Source organism: Stegostoma tigrinum, chromosome 30 (genome assembly GCF_030684315.1).
Source record: "Stegostoma tigrinum isolate sSteTig4 chromosome 30, sSteTig4.hap1, whole genome shotgun sequence".
In the NCBI taxonomy this organism is placed as follows: domain Eukaryota; kingdom Metazoa; phylum Chordata; class Chondrichthyes; order Orectolobiformes; family Stegostomatidae; genus Stegostoma; species Stegostoma tigrinum.
In genome coordinates, this window is record NC_081383.1 from 28,951,816 (window position 1) to 28,976,689 (window position 24,874).

Below are 24,874 nucleotides of genomic sequence, written 5' to 3' on the forward strand. Positions count from 1 at the left end.
TTTCTTCACATGCAGAAGTGCTATCACACAACTGAGCAGCTTATCCCAGCAGTCATCCATGGTATTTTCCACCTATTAACTACCAGTAAGTGACTGGCATTTCCAAGCATTCAATTTATGTGCAGAGCCCATTAAGAGCAATATTGCATGACCAAAGGTGAGGGGGAGAGGTAGAGGGTTAAATCAATATGGAGATGGAAGGGGAGCTAGGGTTCATGTTCTTGGTCACCAAGTGACAACACTTCAAAATTAGATATTGCATTTAATAAATCAGGCTCAACTTTGATGCCCAAGTGGATGACTAACTGGCCAACATTGTCAAGAAATGGCTCCTGGCATTGACACTTGTCCAAGCAGGTCAAGAACAGAAAGCCACCTTGTTATTAGACTGTTGTCAACTGCTGTCTGCTCAATCCTGAAAAGAATACAGAACACTGGAAAATAAAATTTTACTCATAGCATCTTGTGTGATATCTTAAGCTAAGAATTAGAGACTTGTTTCATATTAAGCTGAGGCCACAGTGCTATCACTCAATTTGTGTGCATGGGCACAGCAGCTAATTCTGAAAGACAGAATATCTGCTTATAATGTCTGAACTGAACTGGACATGATATGGATAGCTTATCAGAACTGGTGTATAGGTAAGAGACAATATCAGGTTGTACAATTACCATGAGTTAGGAAGGATGCCAACTTTCAAACAAGATCCTAACATTGGTTACAATCATTGATCCCCAGCAGGAAGCAAAAGGATATGGCCATAAATAATGATCAACTGAGCTTTACATGATGCCCTTTGCTTGAAATGGCCTTCATACCCAAGTTTGAAATCTCAAATCAGCAACATTTTAAAATTTAAATTATTTCTTCACATGCTAAATTTTGTACACAAAAACTCATGAGATTATAATATCAACAAGGTATTTGTTGCTCAATAAATCTTGAAAAGAATGGTACAATGGTACTTGGAGTGGATTTTCCAGCAGGCTTCATGATCTGGTCATCAGGTTCAACTGGGAATCAGAAGACTGTTACAAGAGAAGCCATTCCTTCATGTGATTTCCCCCAAAATTGTTCTTTGGGCGTGAAGCAATTTTGTAAGAGAGACAAGTGTGGAGCTGGATGAACACAGCAGGACAAGCAGCATCTTAGAAGCAGAAATCTGACGTTTTGGGCCTAGACCCTTCTTGCTGTTCCCATTATCTCAGAAGCAATTTTATAGCTATATTTTCAGCCTAGCATCCCTCAAGAAAAGCATTTTCCCCCTTAGAGAGTAGTGGAAGGAGGAAAAAGATTCAAGTGTCATTATGAACCCAAACAATTACATTAATGGCCCTACCATGAGCAAGACCTGGAGTGCACAACGAAACTCTGGCTCAGGTAGGAATGCTGCCCAATGTGCCACAGTCCCACGACCAGAGGTAGGATAGCAGCCAGGCCCCCAAAGCTGGATGGTGATTAGCAGAGCCACTAGTTTGAAAGAAGGATGAGCAGAATGCAGTAAGGGAGCACCCTAACTAAAAAAAAAATGGTGTCCTCACGCCAACTTTGAAATTTTAACTAGAGGTGTTCCAGAGTGGAGATGGGAATTCTCGCCAGAAGGAGCTATGGCTACTGCAGAGCTTAAGGTGGCAAAGGGTCTTAAAGTTCTACCTGGAATACTGAACCCCAGGTAAACTACATGCAATATTTCCTGTTGCCAATGGGGACCAGGAGCTAAGTGAAAAATATCAGCTAGCTTTTAAGAACAGGCCTTGGAGTGGCTCTGGTTAATTGGCTCCTTGGTAGATGCAAGCAGGTTTAACCACCTAGCCCACCTGCAGGGAAACGACAGGCCAATATGGAAACAAACTGCACAGACCAACGTGAAATTTCATGTCTGCCAACCTCTAGTCACACCTGGGGAGGGAAGGGTTAAAATCCAGCCCTAAATCCTTTGGGTTGCGATTGTAGTTTAGCCTCAATATAATTTAAAAAGGTGTTTGAACATAGATCTGCAGGACAATATGGTCACCACTTCTGCAGTAAGCAGCAATCACACTCAAAGGGACCAAGAATTGCTGATGTGGGAAGTTAAATTAAGACATCACAGTCGTGCTCATTCAAGGTTGGAGCTAAGGTACCTTGTTTTATACAGATGTAACTTTGCTATACCTAATATCAGAGAACTGGGAGGTAGATACCTAGTTTCTTGAAGTGGGAATAGTTCCACTACCAAGCACTTAGCACTCACCTTCGAGCAGAAGCAGTTTAAAAAGTTCAAGAAACAATTTCAGAGATTCTATTATAAAACCAGAGTTTAAGTATTGTTTCAAAAAAAAGTTCAATCTTTTCATCTGGCACTCAATGATAATTGATACTCTAATTGTCAAATTGTGACAGGGCAAACCAACATTTATGATACAAGAGGAGAATTTTGATTTCTTAGCAAGCGGATAGACTAGTAGATAAGTTGTCATGGCAAATTCAGGAGTTAATGATTGACTATTAACTACTGACTTTTATATTTCAAAGCAAGCAGGTTGACTAATTTCTCAATGTATGCACTGAACAATGAATCAGACATTAGCGGTCACTTATTTTGCTGTCTGCAAAGAACAAGGCCCTGTGTTAGGTGTAGCCTTCCCATACATGCCAATGAGATAAGAGGGACCAACTGAGCCTTAAATTGGTTCAGTGTAATTCTTCACAGAATTATCCAGCAAATGACACCCAATTTCAGAATCACATTTATTTTTAGCCACTTGAGTTTTGAGAGCACAGGTTGATTGCAAGCAAGCCAATGATTGGATACCCAAACACAAATTAATACTATCTTTGGAACCAATGGTTACATATTTGGCATCAGTCCAGCACTGAAATTCTTATCTCATGGCTCCTGAGATAGGCAGAAGATGTTTTTGATGCGACAATGTCATCCAGTCAGAAGGGAACAACTTTTGTTTTTATTCACTCATTGGATGAGGGAATTGCTGACTAGGTCAGCATTTATTACCCATTCCTAACTTCCCAAAGGGTAGCTAAGAGTCAACCACATTGATGTTGGTCTAGAGTCACACGTAGGCCAGACCAGGTAAGGATGGCAGGTTTTTCATGCCCTTTAGGGAAGGAAACTCTGGTTTATTGAACAAATAGTCAATTAAGTGGTCACTAAACTCAATTCGAGATTGTATTAGAATTCAATTTTTAAAACACAATCATGGCAGGATTCAAATTCAGGTCCCCAGGACATTATGGACATTACGCTGGATTAATACTCCAGTAATAATACCACACGGCCATCACCTCCCCTCCTACTGGATAGTGGCAGCATGAAATGTCTAGCCTCACCTGTTGCTCAAATCTTTGAGATACTTTAGTTTTTCTTGGTTTACCAGGTACACGCTTCAGTATTCAGCAGGACTTTCTAGGACTAGGGTCTTTCACGAGTTTGCCAGATAGAACAATTCTCACTACATCAGAACAGCCATTATCCTGCAGACAGGCTTTAATATGTTCTATTTCAGCATCAAGCTAGCATGAATAAGTGACTTGGATGTTATTTGAGGTTGCCAATAAAGCTAATCTCAGAGCATGTAAAAGTGTGGGAATCCAAAGGATTGTATGACCAGTGAAGGTAGATCTGTGGCAGGCAAAACCACCATTTTCCAACTGGGACAGCAAGGAAAGGCTTGGGGGGTTTAAATCAGCTATTCTATTTGAAATGGGAATTTGAGCACAGGTTGAATTATTTCTCACTGCACATCATGCAAGCTCATGAAAGCCCAAAAGGCCCCACTGATCTTGAAAAGGAATCTCAAATTTTTGAATAGGTGAAGCTAGCTGTTTCATGCTGTGGGTATGCAAAAAGCAGCACAAAAGGATGTTTGACTTACTCATTGTTTTAGGGCCATTCCTAAAACATCTGTCTCAGGACATCCCCCCTCTCCCCGGGCAGACACTGGATTATGACTAACTAAAATGGAGGGGGTTCATTTGCGAAGATACCACACATCAAGAGACTTAACATGTAGCACTGAAGTTGCAAAGAACAAGCTTTCAACCAACTCATCTACCGAACCCTTCATCACCTGCTGCCTAATGTGGAAGAGTTTGCAGATCAAATGCTGGACTCTGCAATCTTAGAATCTTACAAACTAGGAGGAGTGGAAGCCTAAATTGCAGGTACGTGTACAGGGTGCAATGATTTTCATGCTAACGTTTGGAAGTAATACAACAATGTCACACAGCATATAATTTGCAGGGATGGTAGCAAAGTATTTCTACACTAATGTCCCAAAGGAAATATGCTTGTAAGGGAGTTTCCAAACTCATTGTTCTCCAACTTAGCAAATGTCAATCACGGTTCAGGGTCCCAACTGGTGTTACTGCTGCTGTGTTAATGAAAAAAGGAAAAAAATTCAAAAGTCTCATTCAAGAGACAGACAACTAGGGGTTTAAAAACAGAAGTACACTTGGTAATGGTCCTAAACACTCCGCCAAGTAGCCTGTCAAGACCCAAATACTAGAGCTGACTAGACTTAAGTAATTCCCTTGAACATGTAGTGAGACTTCAGGAAACTGAGTTTAGGAAAGAATTGCATTTTGCAATAACTTTCTCAGTCGGACATTGCCACTTTAAGAGCTGCTCTGCAAAAACCACCAAGACTACAAACAGGAAGCACCAAAGAGAGCAGGAACTGTTAAAGACCAGGAGCATATCAGCTTAACAGGTCTCTCACTCACAATTTGCCTTTTCCGATAGGTGAAATTCTTCCAAAGGAGGAGCCCAAGCTGTATCCAGAAGCTCATTTTTGACTTTATTGTGCATTAGATAGCAGAGGTCACCTGCATTGCAACAAAGGAAAGTGAAAAACAAGTTAACTTATATTTTGCCCCTCCAAGAAAGATTTACATTTTTCTAGCACCTTATACAAGCAATAGACCTCAAAAATCATTCCACCAAAAGAAATACCTTTGAAATGTCAAGTTTTTGACATATACTGTATTCCCCTGAAATCCTGTTTTGTGAAGTGCAATTTTTAAATGACCTGCAACAAACTCTTTAGGGTTTAAAAAAGTGGTTTATTTATGTTTTCAAACCTTGGGATGATTAACATATGCACACAAGAGGAATACTCACAATTAGGATAACTTAAAACTCAAGATACAGACAGCAATGCATATAATTATTGTCTGACTCCAAAGCATCAACCTCTAGTGAAATGTCACCAAAGCTTTGGAAGAACTCAGGTCTGTCAGCACCTTTGAAAAGAAAAAAAGAGTTAACAATCTCTGAAGAGTCGAATCAGGTTTAAAAACCTGATCTGTTCCTCTCTTCAGGAAGAGTCCTGATAGGTTCCTCAACATTCACAGAATGTTACTTATTTCAGGTGTTTGGTGAAAGCTTCTTTCTTGTAGGTTTTCAAATTTAAGAGGGTGCAGTTGGCTGAAGTGGCTGAATTTCTTTTAGCATTTATTAAGATACCTAGATGAGGTTAGTGTACACAATTTGCTCCACGCTTGTGGATATCTGCAATCTTCCAGAGATTAAGCTTCAAGGAAGCTCTAGTCAGAGGTGGACTTAGCTCAGCCTGGAGTCTGGTTTTCTGGAGGGGGAAAAAGTATAAACCGGAGACTAAAATTTTACTAGAATGCAGCAAGGTTCAGAAAATGTAAGTGAAACCTCTTTCAAAGATCAGGGGTTTTTGTATCTGATGGCTTATTAAGGACGAATTTGGTTAAAATAACTAACTATTTTTGTGTCACTTGTTAAAAGCCATTGATCATTGAATGAAGTACATATTGAACAATTAGCAATACTTCAGGTAAAGGTAAAGTCACCACAGACCCAGAGGACCAGAAGGCTGCTTGGAGAAAGACGGCTGGTGATGGTTTAGCCAGAGGGTCACCACAGCTCAGACATAGGACAGTTAAAAAGGTAGGACCTTCATGGGTAACCTCAACTGGTACAGCTATTGTTGTTGCCATTATTGCACATCACAAGCCAGCCACCCAGCCAACTAGGAATGGGGTTGTTCTAATTTATCATGAGCTTACTGTAAGATTGAAAAGTTCTTAATCAGCACCAGCTAATAGATAGAGCCAGTGGAGTTTTGGGACAGCCAGGTAGATGTTAGTACTACGTTTCTCCTCAGATTGCAAATGAGAAAGAGTAAACAAAACCAGGACAATACTTGCAGATGTACCAGAGTAACAATGCATCACAGCTAGAAAGAGCAATAGAGGAATTTCTTTACACGCCACATTTTCAGGTTTCAGTGGAAATCTCTCCCACAATTAGCCGAAGCATTTTATGGGGATTGCCTCATGATTTATTAGGATGGCATCAGCCAGGAGTATAAAATAGCATCCCTGTGACCAGAATCTCAGAATCTTATTCATTGCTTTCAGGTGTACTTGTTCAATTTCTAACAGAAGAGAGAGCAAATAAGATTTTGTATAAATTAAAACCTTATATAATTTCATAATCAAATGATAGGGTAGTTGTGGTCAGATTCACAAACATGTTTGTGAAATAATTAAAGCTATGCAAATACTACATTGGTATCACTAGACTTCAGCATCTTGTCCCCAACTTTTTCATGGGGCTGGAGCCTCACTTACTAGGCTAAAACATTAACATGAGATATAGGTCACACTTAATAGACAAATGTCAGGTTGTTACTGGACTAGTGTTGGGAATCTGTGCACATCCCCAGTTGTTTGTGCAGTGTTGACAGATTGGCACTGGAAATGACCACGAACTCAGTCAACACGGGCTCATCCACCTGGTTCAATTCATTTTAGACTTTGTAGCAGTTCAATTTAAAAAGGGAGTGTCCTGCTGTGTCATTTCAGGAGGATAGTCAAGCACATTGTCAAGATAGGGAAGGACAGAATTTCCTAAAAAAGGCATTACAAGATAGTTTTTTTTCAAAAAGTGACAGAGCAACTATTTTCTAATCACATCTATTATGACTAACTTCTAATTTGTGAGGAGCTAGCTGAATGTAAATTCTACCAGCTACCACAGGATTTGAACCAGTGACCCCAAAGCATTAGCATGGGCCTTTGGGTTAGTCCAGTGACATTAGCACTGCATCACCACATATCAATGCACCCTCCCCTTCCCCCCCGCCAGCCCCCACTGACTGGAGAGTTCAGACTTCCCAAACATCTTGTTTCAAACAGAGATAACGCAAACTGCAGATGCTGGAGAATCCGAGATAACAAAGTGTGGAGCTGGATGAACACAGCAGGCCAAGCAGCATCTCAGGAGCACAAAAGCTGACAAAAGCTCTCTGAAGAAGGGTCTAGGCCCAAAACGTCAGCTTTTGTGCTCCTTGTTTCAGACAGACATTGGTACGATTACAATTCTCACATCAGGAACCAGATGCACTCACTTCCGAGTCCCCAACATCACCATTTTCAGCAAGGTGTACATACTGCGATTCTAATAGACTACTTAGTTAATTGGTCTACAGCAAGGTTCACTGCCCAATTAGCAGGAGGGCATGAGAAGGACATAGGACAGCCCACAGCCAAAGAGATAAGGGCAAAAGGCAGCCTACTTTCCCCCAAAGAGGAATGAATAGGCAGGGAGGATGCCAGGACAATCACTCCAGCCTTTGCTCCACTCCCCAACTTTTAAAGATCAGAGGTGATGAATTAATGTACATAAATCCTGTTTCTTGCCAGGCCGAGGAGGTCAGCAACAGCAAGTGATGAGAACTAGATGCAGTGCCAGAAATATTTTATTGACTTGCTTAGATCCCAAGATCCTTAGTTTAATCCCAAGATCAATCTTGATGCTGGCTGGTCAGCAGCTATCAGAATACAAAAAGGGCAATTCTCCTCAATCAGGGAGAAGGAGTACATTCAGAAACCTAGATGTCTCAAAGGTCAGAACTGTGCTGAACTGGAGACCCTGAAGACTGCAGCTTATCACTCCCATTTTCATTCATGAGGGAGAGATGGGGCCAGGTTTAACAGCCCCTATCTTCACCTTGCAGCCAGAGGGGAGATGAACACTGGGGACATCATAAGAGGGAATATCTGGATGGTGAGGTTGCTTCACAGGCATATTGGCCTTTGTTCTGGCAAGAGTGGCAAGTTATAAAACAAACCTCCCCAGGCTTGGGGATGCAATGCTGCTCTTGCAATGAATGGTCAACAAGAAAACTATCACCTCTACTTTTGGCTGTGCAAGGATCTGATGACACTTAATCTTATCACCACTTATTTCTATATCTGCCTCAGACCCAGCTGCAGAGGGGTAAAGACCAGTGTCTACTTGTTGCAGAGAAGGAGAAACAAAAAGGCACCTCAGAGCCTGCACAATTGCATCTCTCTAGTACACTTCAAAACAGAGGCTATTCACTTTGATGGGCCATTTGAGAAAGTAACAGGTCAAGATTTGGGGTAGGTGGTCATTGGGAAACCAGACAAGACAGGCAGACGATGTTCTGTCCAGCAAGGAAGCAGCCACAACTGCAGGAGAATCAGCGTGATCTGCACATGCAAATGTCAGTGAAAGAAAGAGTCCATCCATGTCATCCACTCCACATTGTGTCTGGAAGCAATCCACATTTATTCCAGGAGGGGACGAAAGAGAAGAAAGTTTGGGGTATGTCATGCATGCTCAACAAAACACTTCAAATGGGATATTAGATGAAAACAAACTTTGTAATCACCTAAGAAACAGATGGCTTCCTTGACTGGGGGGGGGGGTGGGGTAACAATTCAACTGAGGCTGATCTGACAATCTGGCTGGTAAGGTTCACTCTCGCACTGATCAGCTTCTGGTCATTTGTAGTGGAGTTGTTGAGCTGAGGCCAGTGGCACAGAAATGAAAATGATTCATTCCCAAAGAGAACCAGGAATAAACTCCCAAACAGAAATAACTTGTTAGCTGGTGGATGCACTGCTCTGCTAACTAGCCAACTCTGCTTCATAGAACATTACAGCACAGTACAGGCCCTTCAGCCCTCAATGTTGTGCTGACCTGTCATACCAATCTGAAGCCCACCTAACCTACACTATTCCACGTACGTCCATATGCTTGTCCAATGACAACTTAAATGTACCTAAAGTTGGCAAATCTACTACTGTTGCAGGCAAAGCAGTCCATTCCCTTACTTCTGAGTAAAGAAACCACCTCTGACACTGTCCTATATCTTTCACCCCTCAATTTAAAGCTATGCCCCCTCGTGCTTGCCATCACCATCCTAGGAAGAAGGGTCTCCCTATCCACCCTATCTCACCCTGATTATTTTATATGTTTCAATTAAGCCACCTCTCAACCACCTTCTCTCTAACGAAAACAGCCTCAAGTCCCTCAACCTTTCCTCGTAAGACCTTCCCTCCATACCAGGCAACATCCTAGTAAATCTCCTCTGCACCCTTTCCAAAGCTTCCACATCCTTATAATGCAATGACCAGAACTGTACACAATACTCCAAGTGCAGCCGCACCAGAGTTTTGTACAGCTGCAGCACAACCTCTTGGCTCCAGAACTCAATCCCTCTATTAATAAAAGCTAAAACACTGTATGCCTTCTTAACAGCACTGTCAACCTGGGTGGCAACTCAAGGATCTGTGGACATGGACAGATCTCTCTGCTCACCTAGACTACCAAGAATCTTACCATTAGCCCAGTACTTTGCATTCCGGTTACGCCTACCAAAGTGCATCACCTCACACTTGTCTGCATTAAACTCCATTTGCCACCTCTCAGCCCAGCTCTGCAGCTTATCTATGTCTCTCTGCAACCTACAGAATCCTTTGTCACTATCCACAACTCCACAGACCTTAGTGTCGTCTGCAAATTTACTAACCCATCCTAAGCCCTCATCCAGGTTATTTATAAAAATGACAAAACAGCAGTGGACCCAACACCGACCCTTGCGGTACACCACTAGTAACTGGTCTCCAGGATGAACATTTCCCATCAATTACCACCCTCTGTCTTCTTTCAGCAAGCTAATTTCCGATCCAAACTGCTATATCTCTCAATTCCATTCCTCTGCATTTTGTACAATAGCCTACTGTGGGGAACCTTATCGAACACCTTGCTGAAATCCATATACACCACATCAACCGGTTTACTCTCATCTACCTGTTTGGTCACCTTCTCAAAGAACTCAATAAGGTTTGAGGCACAACCTTTCCTTCAAGGATCAACCTGGATTTTGCACAACAGTCTTAAGCCTTTACCAGAGAACTGCTTTTACAGGAGGGAAATGCAACTGGAGAAAATTTGGACCTCAACCAGAGTTCAAACTTCAAGGTGCTCTTTTGCCCATGTCCCATGTACTTTTTTAAAAACCTTTTGGTGGTAGTTTTTGTATGCCAGTTGTAACCCTTCTGGGATCCAGAAAAGCATTCAAATGTTTTGTTTTTAAACACTGAACTGTCTAAAATAGTCTAGCCCCCTGACAGCAGTGCTCAGATTCTACTTGTTTAAATGGAAATTTATAACAAAGGTATGCCAGGCAGAAATTTATTGCTGGAACATTACTGACTTTTGTGGTTGACTGCATATCAGATTTTCCTTCTGGATTTCGTGGACATTCTGCTCTCCTTGTACCACTAAACTTATTGTCATAGCTTAGAGGGCTTCCTTCTCTTCCCAAGATGTTTTACTACATGGGATATATCCATATGCACTAATGCACTAAGCTATTATGCTGTCAGGGTTCTAAAGACACTATAGGATCTTAAAATTCACTTAGATTCCTGCTAGAGTTGGATAGCCAAAGAGTCCAGTCTGCTGTCACTCCTCCAGCAGAAACAGGTTGGCAAATCTTTCCTTCATTACATCTTTGGCTACATTCAAAAAGTAGTTCCTTGGCTATTAAGCATCCACTGGTCATGAAAAATATCTCAAGGGTTATATTATATAAAATGCTCATCTCTGTTTGCCCCGTTTATTTTGACTTCACCTTGAGCCCATTCCCACCAAATGAGGTGGGTTTTCATATTCCGGTCAGCTCTCATTCCCAGCAGCACCATCAACAGGTTCACTGATACCCAGTCAGGAGCTCAAAAGATTCCTGTTCAATGATGACTTAGCCAATTTCAGTGAGGGTGGCTGCATGAGGCTTTACAACTAGCCCAAGTGCCTATAGGTTAGTGGGGAAAACGTTACTTAAAATGACCAGTCATTCCCATACAATCTTTGCTAGACAGTGCAAATAAAGTCATCAGGCAGCGTGCAAGATTGATATTAAAATCAGATACATCATTGATTTGGCCTGTCAGCAATTTTTGGCACGAGTATAAGGGTTTAAGAGTCATGGATAAGACTTTAAAAACTTGAAAATTAAGGTCAACCTCTGTTCATATCTTCATATAAACATCAAGAACATAACATGTTGACATTGTATATATAGGCTTTTTAAATGCATATGCAGTAAACATGAGTCATTTAATAACATACATTAAAAATCTTTATCAAGACAGTGACAAACACTTTTCAAGTGTGTCTGAAGGTTGAAAAGGAGTAGTATTAGTCAGAAAACTGAAATTAGCCTCACCCCTCAGATTTTTATTTTAAGAAATCTAGAATTTAGGCAAAAGTCCAAGGCCTATGTGACAGCACAGCATAAAGGATGAAAAGATTACTCAGAAGAGAAACAGAGGAACAACTGAGTTCGGAGACAGGTTTATCATATTTGTGGGATGCTTATTTGCATGTCACGGAATGCAAGGACCTCAGTCTTCACGTGGAGATTTTGGGCTTTAAGATTTACTCACCAACTAAGCAACAATGCTAAAAACAGCCCTGTCAAAAACATTAGGTTCTCAGCTTCAACAGGACAAACAAACCACTAACAAACAAGGTTAAGAACAGCTGAATTATTGGGATCTTTCCAGGTTTCTCAACCTTAGGGGCCAGAGTTAACTCAAAGCTAGTTTGTTTTAAGAGCTGATAGAATGTAGGAGGATGGGAAAGCTGAAGTCCTGGAAATAAATGAGAACAAATGATTTCAAAGTAGCAAGGATACAGGGATGAAGTAGTGTGCACAAGACAGGGAGGAACACAACAGTGGAATTTGTGAAAAGACAATACAGACAAAACATGATAACAAAAGCTACAAGTTTTTGATAAAGTAGTGATAATATTTCCTTTAAAGCACTCACTCCTACTTCATTTGAGAACCTTTGATATCTTTAGCGTTCCAAACGTCAACTCTTCTTATCTAAGAGAGACTCAAACATCTGTTATGGACCAGACCAAAGCCCTCAAAATATTCAGAAAATAGCCTAGACCTTAACATTTTTCTTAATGTAAGAAAAGGTTAGGTAATGTATTCTCAGTGCAATTTGATTTAAAACCAGATGATTGCAAGCAAAGCACCTTATTCATCCACTATTGTTAAAATATAAATAATAGTAAAAGGAATTGCAGTAACAACTCTACTGGAAAGCTTAGATTAATAGAAACATTGACTATTACCAATTAACTGTTCTAATACAGTAACATCCCATAGCCACACCCATGACAAAAGGCAAATTTAGAAAATGGCTTGTCTCACATGCAATTGCAGTAGCAAGCAGAGAAACCCCAGCTTTCAGCTTTTGGGGGGGGGGGGGGGGGTTCTGAGTTTCACTACACCCATTCAGGCTGCTTCTAATGTTCCAACTTTAGAAAACCAAGACCTCAAATATAGTTTATTTCTTAGACAGCTCAGTACCTCTCAATCGCAAATAAAAACAGGACAAGATATACCTCAAAGCCACAGTATTGTCACACAATGATTTGACTGTAGAAGTGAGGTGACTATACACAGCAATACACTTATCCAAAGCAATTATCTTCAGAATGAAAGTACACTCTAAATAGTAGCTTCATAATAAAGTCTCCATTACACAATATCATACCATCAACTTGTTTATAACTCTTTCACCAATCGTCTTGAATGGGGATCACAACCACCTTGAGTTAGCATCTACACAGAACAGGAATCTTCTCATTTTAAAGCTGGCCTTGGTTTTTCCAGCAGGCAAAGTCATTTTGTACAGCAACCAGCTTCTTCTCTGGTCCCGTCATGTGGGCACTGCCAAAATATTGTTCAATACCCCTAGCTCATTTTCACCAGAAGTGACAAAAACTTATTTTACCCACCACATTCTCCTCAGAATATTTCGTATTGTGGGAAGCATCATAGCCCAAGTCCAATCCTTTGGACTCAGTTACTTGTAAGATGGAGGAGTAAACCAGTCTTCTCCATAACTTAAGTGTTATCACAACTGTCCTCCATCCAGATGACACTTTGCTCAGCAAAGACTAGGAATGGAACATGGAACCTTATTTGGTTTAGTGGATGGCCATGAACCAACCAGGATTTCATCTCAAATCTCATTTTAGGATTGGGTTATTGCAAGAAGGAAAACATCAGTATATTGTAGATGTGAACAATCTCAGGATGATTGCAATACAAGAATTTAGATGACAAGCTCAACTGGTATTTACAAAGCATGACAGTTAATTTCCCACGGGGTGTAACAAAGCACCATTTGAAACCAAACCATATCAGATTAGGGCAGTTGGCTAAAGGCATAGGCAAAAATAAGACCAAAGAATTTTAAGTGCAAAAAATAGGTTAGGCAAAGGTTTAAGGATTTAGCTGTTTAGGCTTTGACAGGTGAAACTGTTTGCAGTGATTAAAATCAGAATGGTAAAGAGAGATAATTGAACAATTGCTGATACCTCAGAAAAGGAGGGCTCTTGTAGCACATTGGTAGAATCTCCACCTCTAAGCCAGGCAAGTCCCACCTACCCCAGAGATGCATAACAATTTCGGAAGGAAAATATCCATTTCAGGGTAGTTAGTGTTGCAGGAGATTGCAGGTGTGTACAATTTAAAAATTGTAGTGCTGCTTAACTCTGAATCAATATAGGTCTGCAATTACATATTGTGAATGCAAACATATGAATAAGCTGCAGAAATAGACCATTCAGGGCCTTTGCTTCCACCAGCTTTTTGTGGAGTTAGGAAAAACTCAGGGGCCTCAAAACAATTTTGCCTCATCTTAAATGGGCAATCCATAAATCTATATTCTACCCTGGCAAAAATCCGAGGACTTTATTTCAATCAAGGTCCCTTTAACAACTCCAGGATGACCTCCTTTCCCCTCGATCAAACTCATCCTTTCCAGATACATCCAGAAAATCTGACTATTTACATTCTGCCTTAAAGAATGGTGACCAATACTGTGCCTAGTACGACAAATAATGGTCTCACCAACGTCCTGTATAACTAAAGGCTAGCCTCCGTACTTTTTATTCATTTACAGGACTTAGAAACATAAGATAGGAACTACAGGCAGCCATTTGGCCTTTCAATCCTGTTCCACCATTCTTCACAATCATGGCTGATTGTTTAACTCAATAGCCTAAACCTATTTTCTCCCCATAGCCTTTGATCTCATTTGCTCCAAGTGCTATATCCAGTCACCTCTTGAATATATTCAATGTTTTGGCATCAACTACTTCCTGTGGTAATGAAATTCTACAGGCTCACCACTCCTTCAGTGAAAAAATATCTCATCTGTCCTAAGTAGTCTACCCTCATAACACGACCCCAGTTCTGGACATAGCCATCACCAGAAACATCCTCCCAGGATCTACCCTGTTGGAATTTTAAGTTGCTATGAGATTTCTTAAACCCCCACCAACTTATCTGAACTCTAGTGAAAACAATCCCAAACTAGTCCAGTTCAGAGCATAGGCAGCTGGGATTTATGATCTAGTCAATAAGGGACGAGCATAAAGCAGAGGGGCTAACACAAAGACATGAGAAATCTTGAAGTAAAGAGATGGATGAGGACTTCAGTAGGTAAGCAAAAGTTGGGTGAATGTGTAACATCTGAGTGGGTTGACAAAAAAAATTCTACAAAGAGAGAACTTCTAATAGTGTAGAACTCTTTCAGCCAAGGTGTGATTGGTTTATCTGCTCCACAAATGCAAAAGCAAATGACATTCATTAAGTCACTGGATTGTTAGACAAGACTGAGAAAGTAGCATTACAATGAAATAATTGACCAACTACAGTAGCCCAGCTCCAGTTCTGGTTCCTTAAAGCAACATAGACTGAGGACTAAAACTGTGGTGTGGACAGCTGGGCACTTTACCCAGCAGTGCCTTCACCTTAAGCACTGAGGTGCTGAAGATAAGAACAGCCACTGAACTAGAAATGCACAAATTCCTTCCATTTATTTTAGTTTCCACAAGTAACAAAGTATAGCCTGCTATCTAGTCCCTAAATCTCTTCAACTCAAAATTTCTGCTGTTCTAACAGAGCTGTTCCTCACTTATGTACAGTTATATTGGTTTGACTATCTAGTGTCCTCACTCAGGTAAGACCTTTTCATACTAGAAACTTTAGTGAGCGTTACTTAAGCAATGGTAGACAATAGCTGAATGTGAAGACATGTGACATCAATACTTAATTATGGCCTGAAATCTCTACTAAATTCCCAGACTGCTTAATGTAGTATTAAATCTTTTAAGCACCTAAGCAGCACACAATCAGTAACAAGTAAAACCTCTTAAAAGTCTGCACATTCAAGCAACACATTAGAAAATTCAATTTTCAAATAAGAGGCATGTGTTCAAAACTCTTCTCAGGAGCAGGATGAAAAAAATCATTATCACTGGACCTTGTGGTCTCTAGTATCAGCTGGAGAACAGCCAATGTTCTGAGCCAGTCAGCAACCTCTCAGCAATGGGAATCAGGCAAATCAGGTCAGAAAATAAAATTATGGTTCAAAAGGAAAAGAAATCCTCCCACTAAAATACCTCAAAATAGTTCAAGGATTTTTCCTTAACATCCTAAAGACAGACATTAACAGCATGAGGAGATTAACACAAGTATTTAGCTTCAACAGTTCCAACAGAATTGACAATGAGCTAATTAGATATTAGTAGTGAGCACTTATTGTTCAACTTCTATTATATTTCAATACACAGCTGCATCTACGTAGAGTGTAAGTTACAGAACAGTCTCATTCATTTAGTTGTGTCTTTAACAATTTTAGCACTTCACTTGGATCCATCTACACTGATACTATTTCCCTACCAGAATCTTTGACCTTTAAGTTACCCAATCCTGTAAAAATGATATTCATACCAAGAGTATGAATGGATAAAGATAGTGATTCATTTGTAAATACTCTATTGATGAGGAGATTTGCTCACTTCAGCCAGGATACTATAATCCAGCTCAGTCCCTGAATTAGGGAGGCACAGGAGATACAAGAATCACTTAGTCCCCAATTCTGATCATTACCCATCAAAATCAGCCAAAAAATGGATAAGGATGAAGTGTGATAACAGTGAGCTGGAGAACAGTTGGCTGATGATCACAATCTAAGCTGATATTTGAAGAATGGTCACTTGGGTGTGAAATCAAAGAGCAGCCCAAACTGAACCACAGGAGGAAAAAGTGAAAAGGAGGCAAATGTTGCACATGTTTCTCTCACTTTTCAAATAATTTAAGCTGGCTCACAACTAGCAGCATGCTTGGTCCCTCGGCTACCAAATGTACAAGCTACAAATGCCATAATCTAGGCATAACTGCAGTATGTTTCAGCAAATAAGCTTTCCTCCCTCCCTCAGCCTGTTATTCAGTTAATTACCCTAGTTACAGGCTGCTCCACTTCAGAAGACTGGCTTTGCTGGATAACAGCACACATTTCAAAACACTGCAAAGCTCCTGAGACTGCAATTTATTTTTCCAGGCGAAAGATCCATGAATCATACTCTAATCAGGCTTTAGATAAGCGATGCTCATAACAGTCCCTGAACTATGTGCAACATTCTCCTGGACTTTAAAGCCAGGATTCAATAGGACCCTTTACCCCAATATCCACCAATTGGACAGTGGCCACAGAGGAACCCATTAATTCAACTAGAAATGTAAGTACATCAAATACATCTCATCTACTGGGGAGGGGGATAGATGGTGAAAGAGTGCCCAGAATGACTTCTAAGACCACATTCTCTGTTAGGGGTGATGCAAGTGACCCTTCCATCCCTAGAGTGGATGGAGTTACAGCTTTCCTAAGCAGGAATGCAAACAAACTGCGGATTGTGATCTTTACAGGTCAGGGTAACATGGGCCTAACACAACTCCAGGATAATCTTTGACAATAAAGTGTGAAGATGGATGAACACAGCAGGCCAAGCAGCATCTCAGGAGCAGAAAAGCTGATGTTTCAGGCCTAGACCCTTCATCAGGATAATCTTTCTCTGCTATTTCAAAGTGTCTGCTGAGAGCTATACAACAAGGCTAACTAAAATAGCAAACATGTTGGCATTTCTCAGAATATACCACAACTCTGCATGCTTACTCCACTGTTAGTGTCCTTTACATACCACAGAATTGTAAATTCCAGAAGTCAAGACCACTTCAAATTGAGGTTTTGTTTTGCAGTGTCTGAGCTCTTTTGCTGCTACAGAGTCTCAGGAGAATTCTGGCAGCACAGTGGCTCAGTGGTTAGCACTGCTGCCTCACAGCACTAGGGACTCTGGTTCAATTCCACCCTCAGGCAACTGTCTGTTAGTTTGCACATTCTTCTCATGTCTGCATGAGTTTCCTCCCACAGTCTAAAGATGTGCAAGTTAGGTGGACCAGCCATGCCAAATTGTCCATAGCGTCCAGGGATGTGTAGATTAGGGGAGTTAAGGGGATGGGTCTGGGTGGGCAGCCCCAAGGGTCAGCGTGGACTTCTTGGGCCAAAAGGCATGTTTCTGCACTGTAGGGATTCTATGAAAGAATCCATTCCCTAACTCAAAACCTATTTTCTCCCCAAACTTCTGCTCTAGCCTGCCCTCACCTCTCTATTACTTTGGTAATGTCACTCAGACAGAATTACATCATCCAGTTTACCTGATGAACTAGCCCTTTCTTCTCAATGCGCTCAGCTCTCAGCCTTCTTGCTGTATTGTATGACCAGTAACAACTAGAAGTGAGCAAAAAGGTAGGAATGACAACTTCACCAGTCAAGATGCAGAGTTCAATAATATACTGATTCTAGATAGATATAGCACTTGTAACGAGGTCAGTCAGATGGACATCCATAGGAGTTCCCTGTTTGGGTCAGACTAACAGCCCCAATCAGGAAGCCCTGGCTGACGGATATAAACAGGAGTGTCAGAGGTTTGGCTCACTCAGCTGGTTCTGAGGAAGCTGGATCAGTGTCAAAGACTTTCCTGGCATAAAGAAAGGGTGGTAAAACAGAAGTTGCTGGAAATGCTCCACAGGTCTAGCAGCATCTGAAGAAAAAAAAATCAGTTAACATTTCACTTCCGTGAGGAAGTGTCATCAGACCTGAAACGTTAACTGAATCTTTTTTCCTTCATAGGTGCTGTCAGACCTGCTGAGTTTTTCCAGAAACTTCTGCTTTTGTCACTTTCTTTACAAAATCTGCAGTTCTTTTGGTTTTTATTTAATAAATAAAGGGTAACTCGGTGAAAGGATACCAGCCTAGAGTTATTTCAGTAGACATCAGGGAGGAAGTAAACATTTTGTTTAATCCATCAGGATGAAAGTAGTGACCTCAAATTTTAAATTCCTGGGGATAAAACTTGACCACAATGGTCCAGACCAATTACTCTGAATTGCAGCAACTATTGAAAATTAGTAAGGAATTTTCACATAGCAAGATCCCACAATCAATAAGAATTTTAAAAATTGGGAAATAACATCAGGAACAGATCAAGGAAATAAATCACCAGCTAATTGTTTTATCGGGCAGTGTCCTACAATTTTTTGGACAGTTCTTGCACCAATTCAAATAGGGTCATTGTATCTTTAACATTCACATAAGCCACTGAAACAGGCAAATAGAATCTTTAATAAAACTCTTAGCTGAAGGATAAGATTGGTAACAATGCAGTCCAAATACTTAATACACAAATATCTTTATTAGCATCTCTGAATTGAGAATTATGTACATGTATAAATTTAATAGAAATCTTTTCCAGCTCTATTTAAATTTGATGGGGATTACTGAAGGAGGGAGAAAAGGAATATGCTCTGGCATGATGTCCCGTTAGCCAACAGCATCCAAATTGCTGCCAATTAGTCTCTGGAACACAACCCTTCAAGCACAAACTCCATCCCATACACACATCACCCTGTGTGAAAAATTAAATGCCAGAGGGCATGGAAGGGGGATACAATTATAGCATCAAAAAGGCATTTGGATGGGTATATGAACAGGAAAGATCTAGGGGGATATGGGCCAAATGCTGGCTAATGGGACTAGATTAATTTAGGATATCAGGTTGGCATTGGCTAGTTGGTCAAAGGTCTGTTTCCAAGCTGCACATCAATGGCTCTAATCCCACTTATTCACATGCTTTTTTTAAATTCTCATTTTAGTTCTGTTTGAGTTTTATGGTCAAAGGTTTGGAGATGCTGCTTCAGCAAAAGTTGTTTCATTGGTGAATAATCATTCAATGAACACCACATTGCCAATTTTCCAATTACAGTCACATCAAAACATGAAATCCTAACGTTTCATGGTGCCTAACCAAAAAATCCACAAATATAAGTGTGCAGGCACTTATAAAGTGGCATGGATCCATACATACAAACGTACCAAGGCTGCCACACTACTGATAACAGGCCAGTGGTGGGAAGCAAGATTTTCACTGTATTTCTAGCTTTTATCTCTTGTCTTAATTTTCTTTCCTTTCTCTTCTGCTAGAACTGACTCCTCTGGACTCAGTGCACAGCTGCCAGGAACTCCCTCCCCCCATTGTCTAGCAGCCAGTGTCAGTAGGGTATTCAATTAAAGAATCCATACCATCCAACCAAACATGACGTGTGCTCTGCCAATAGCAATGTCTACATTCCAAAAGGGATCAGTGACTAGAACATCCCCTATTGCACCCAGCCAAGCCAAATCCAGGTGTAAAAGGACAAGCAGAACAATGTAACTTGAACCACACCCTTCCAAATCCACAAGCCTCAATATCAAGCAAGGCTGTCTTCCCTCAGTAAACAATTTGCAACACATTTGGTTCAAACACCAATGTTTTAGAAAGAGCTGTAGGCAGAGTTCGAAACATTAGAATGAATAAGAGGCATAGACCATTTAGCCCCTTGAGCCTGCTCTGCCATTCATTATGTCCTTGGTTGATCTGATCACATGCTGTTCCACATTCTGCTTAACCTCGCTACCTTTCTACTCACTTGTTCATCAAGCATCTATCCAGCTCTGCTGATAATAAAATTTGAGATTCTACCTCCATTATTGTCTAGAAAAGGGTGAGTTCTATGGCTTGCAAAAGAATTCAGAAGTTTGGCTCACCTTCACAACTTGCAGTCTCAGCTGCTATAACAGTATTTCCATTACTCTAGATAAATTAAATTATATCTAGGGCACAGAAATACAATAGGCTACATCATTGTATCCACAAGCTGCAGTCAGCCAAACAACCTCAACTCACAATCTGTGTCTGCAGTGAATAGTTAAATGGAATGATGCAGACAGTTCCAATCTCTGCAATTCTTTCTGGTCCTACTTGCCCAATGCTTCCACACCTTTTTAAAAAGGTTTGGCCCTACTGCATCTCTGCCCTTTTCACACCATTGATGGCAGCGTTGAAAATCACCACACTCACTTTATAAAGGAGGAAGAATTTAGGAGATCTCATTCATGCCCTAACATTCTTACCTTTGAACACACCATAGGCCTCATATTGTGACTTCTTTGTACCCACCTACCCCATCCAAGGAAGAGGTATTTTATCATGACCAATTCCCATACACGAATACAAGGTATTGCAAACAACATGCAAACAGCTTCAGTGGCAAAGGAAAACAAATTGCATGAGGCTACTCAAGGGATGTAAGACTGGTGGGCACAATCAAAAAATTTACAGCCAGATATTTCAGGAATGACCATAAACTTTTCATGCAAAGAACAGTGGCAGTTTGGCATTTTCTTTGGCAAACATATCAACTGATACTAGACCAATAGTTCAAATTATAGTTGTGATGGGTAGATTTAGGTCAAGGGATACAGGGCAAAGGCAGGGGTATGGAGTTGAGTTACAGATCAACAAAAATATCATTGATAAGAGAAACAGGCTGAAGAGGCCCAAAAAACCCAGTCTATTCCTCCGCAACAGTTCAAAAACCAGGTAAACAATTAAAGACGACTTGAGTAATGAAGACAAGGTAAAATAGTGTTATCCATTGGACAATACATTAGAGAAGCACTCTGAAGTCATGCATACAGCATACAACAGCCACACAGGACTGCAAGCTCAAAACTCACTGTGCTGCAATAACTGATCTCAGGAAGCAAATAGATTTTAATTGTATTTAAATGAAGGGGTTAAGCATTTAAATGATTCACTTGAACTCCTATAGATAGGAACAGGCAAACCCTGGTTGAATTAGGGGATACAAAGTGTTGTAATGTACATGTCTGTAAATAAATACAGAAAAATACAGTGTAAAGATTGGCTCCAGTTCTTTGCCTTACTAGAATATAATAGGGGCACTATAACACACCTTTGTGCCCTTAAGTAGGGAGGGTGAAAGTACCAGGTAAATTCATTGAACTAAATACAAGTGGCTTGGCAGAGTTATGTGGCAAGGAGATTGGCAAACAAGGTTAAAATGTAAAGGATACAATAAAATGGCGTTAAGGTGGCTGATGTAATAAGGTGGCAGTAGATGGGATGTGGATTCTAGTAATATGGCCAAGTAGCATTAAAAACTAGAGAATGCTGGTAGATGGAATGGTTTATCAAAAGTTCAAAACTTTTACTCCTTTTCCAATCAGTTTCTGCAATCTCAATATTCTTCATAAATGGAGATCAAATTTGGACCATGAATGGTGCTTCCTTTATTCCTATTTAAGGTTTTCTGCCAAGTATTCACTTGTCTAACAGCTTTTAAAACTAATTTGGTAACTTAACCCAGGGCTGAATCCGAGGAAGTGTATCATTCATTTTCTACTGCCACTATGGATACTTCGCAATGATAGACTTTGTGTAAGGAGAGCATTTGGCTCTTTTCTGGCATAGGCATGTACAGAAAGTGAAACTCTGATCTGAAAACTATAATGAAGATGTAACTGGAACTGCCATGCTCACTACCAATGATGAGAATGATCCGAATACAGATAAAAGCATTAAATCTATTATTAAAGATAATGGGAACTGCAGATGCTGGAGAATTTTGTTTGCCGGTACTGGCTCTGTTGGATCAATCATTCCTACAAGGGCAGGGGTTAAACTGAAACTGGTGTTTTTCATCAAACAGCTAATTTTCACAGTGAACCAAGAACACCAGCTTCATATTTACAACTCTGAAGGCCCCACTGCCTTGTATCCCACTCCCAAAATTGCACTACCCAAAACAGAGGAGGAAAACTGTAAACAGTTTAGCAACCCACTACTTGACCAGAATTAGCTCACTGAGATCACCATTAGCTAAGGCCTTGCTGTTTAGGTGCAAGACTGAAAGACATATGTAGCAGACAATTGCCCACAGAGGGTGTACATAGCAAGGAGGAAGCACTCCCACCACAGTATAGACATGGGTTAGTGGGGACAGTGACTCCTGTACTTCCAAACATGCAAACAGTTTGCTGCCTGTACATGCACTGCTCAGTACCAGGGAATACAGAACTATTTCTCCTCTGGTAACTTATTCATTCTGGTCTTTAATTGGTTAGGGTCATGAAAGTACAGCTCTGTAGGCTGAGTGAGTTCTGAGGAAAGGTCATTCAACCAGAAACTAACTCTGCCTTCTATCCACAGATGCTGTCAAACCTACTGAGCTTTTCCAACAATTGTTTGTTAGCTCTGTGGGCAAATCTGGTGCTGTTAAGTGGTGCGTGTGTGTGTATTGGAAATGAATATGATGAATGAGGGTCAATTGGGGGGGGGAGGGGGGTGGTGGCAGGATTCAGGCCAAAAGAAAGATGCAATGACTTTTTTTTAAATGTTTGGCTGTATTGTAGAAATTTGTTGGTAGTTAATATTGATTGTTAAAAACAAATTTTCCAACTTAAATAATATACAAGAACAAATTGCTGGAGAAACTCAGCCGGTCCAACAGGTATCCCCATTTTTGCTTAACTGTCTCTCTGGGCTCTGTCTCCACCTACACTCCCTCCACTTACCTCCCTTCCCCCACTCCTGTCTTCAGCACAAACCACCTTTTCCTACATGCTACTCATTCTGAAGAAAGGTCACCAGATCTGAAACATTAACTCAACTTTGTCTCTCCAGACTTGTCAGCTGTCAGAATGGGTAATTTCTGCTTGTTTCAGATTTCCAACTTGCAAATTCTTTATTTTATTAAAAATACAATTTGACAAGCTCAAACATAATGTTGATATAATAGAATATGCAATACAATTGATCTCAATCCCTACATTGTGAAAACAGGCCCTTTGGCCCAACAAGTTCACACCAAACTTTACAGCATCCCACCCAGACCCATCCCCCTATAACCCAGCTAATCTACACATCCCAGGACACTATGGGCAATTTAGCATGGCCAATCCAACGAGCTTGCACATCTTTGGACCATGGGAGGAAACTGGAGCACCTTGTGGAAACCCACACAAACACAGGGCGAATGTACAAACTCCACAGACATCACCCGAGGGTGGAACAGCACCAGTGTTCCTGGCACCGTGAGGCAGTAGTTCTAACCACTTGAGCTATGGAGTGTGTGGAAAGCTCAGGAACATACACTTCTTTTGCTCTTCATATCCAATCTACTCTTGCTACCTTCATCACATTTTTGCAGAACCAACTGATATGGAATTAATTGAACAGCAGAAGATTAAGTCAACAAGCTCACTTTACGCAAGCATTAGCCTTGCTACACATCTGGTTTTAAAGGCAAATACAAATTCTCCTGCCAAATTTAAAATTATTTTCCTAATGCACATACAAATACTAAGAATAGACATTTCTGTTAAACACTAGCAGCTCTAGAATTTGTTTAGCTTCTGTCAAACTTTGTTCACTTCAGCATAAGTACCACTACTGTAGGTACTCAACCTTCTCAAACAATTCAATACACCTCTTTGTTGAAATTCAGACTCAGGTGATTCACAATTCCTCCCTTGAAATAATGAAATTCTGTCATTTTCCCTTCTACATAACCTAGGGACTAAGAAAAGCCAGGTTTAGTCTTAATTAACCATCATTTCTGATTTTTAAGAGCTCCAAACAGGTGTCTTCTACTTTGGCCCAACCTTCATTCTATTTACTTACTAAAAATAACTTTGTTATTCAAAATCTAGTGTATTTAGTTCTGAAGTGTGATAAACTTGAAACATTTAACTGCTTATTTTCCTGGTCCAACAACTACACAATTTGCTTTTGTGGGGTGATCAGTTTGACCTAGTGATTTTGGCCCGTGATTTTAGTTTTATTCATTCAATCATGAGGTGAGACTGTCACCAAACCATTGAGGAGAGTGCTAATAATGTACAACATAATTACATTCTTGTATTTGAACCGAAACAAGACTTTCAGGGCAACAACTAGTTTATCATTTGTCCTTAATAGATAAGTAGTACCACACGAAGAATTATTACATGCATTGCATGTGGAAAGTTGTCCATTTAGCCCTTTGTGCCCATTCCACTGTTAAATTCAATCACAGTTGATCTATATCAACTATTTATATTATCTCCATTCCATGTTGCTTACCTTTCAAAGATCCAATCTCAGTCACTATTCCACCTCTCCCAATATTGTATCCAACTGGCAAGCACATTTTGGAATTAGTTAACTATTGGATTCCAGTTAGCAATCCCAGAAAAGAGCTGGAAAATTGCCCAAATAAGTCATAAGAGGATAATGGAATACATTTTTCAGCAATTCTTGACAGG

The 24,874-nt window shown here is 40.5% G+C and overlaps 1 protein-coding gene across 1 annotated transcript in view; it reads right to left on the reverse strand.

Moving 5' to 3' along the window:
• The window catches only part of LOC125465933 (phospholipid-transporting ATPase ABCA1-like), a 169,092-nt gene that overhangs the window by 139,406 nt on the left and 4,812 nt on the right, over positions 1-24,874 (reverse strand). Inside the window, exon 2 of the mRNA XM_048559952.2 lies at positions 4,727-4,828. Coding sequence (XP_048415909.1) covers positions 4,727-4,792 — 66 coding nt within the window. The 5' untranslated portion in view covers positions 4,793-4,828. The remainder of the gene's footprint in view (positions 1-4,726; positions 4,829-24,874) is intronic.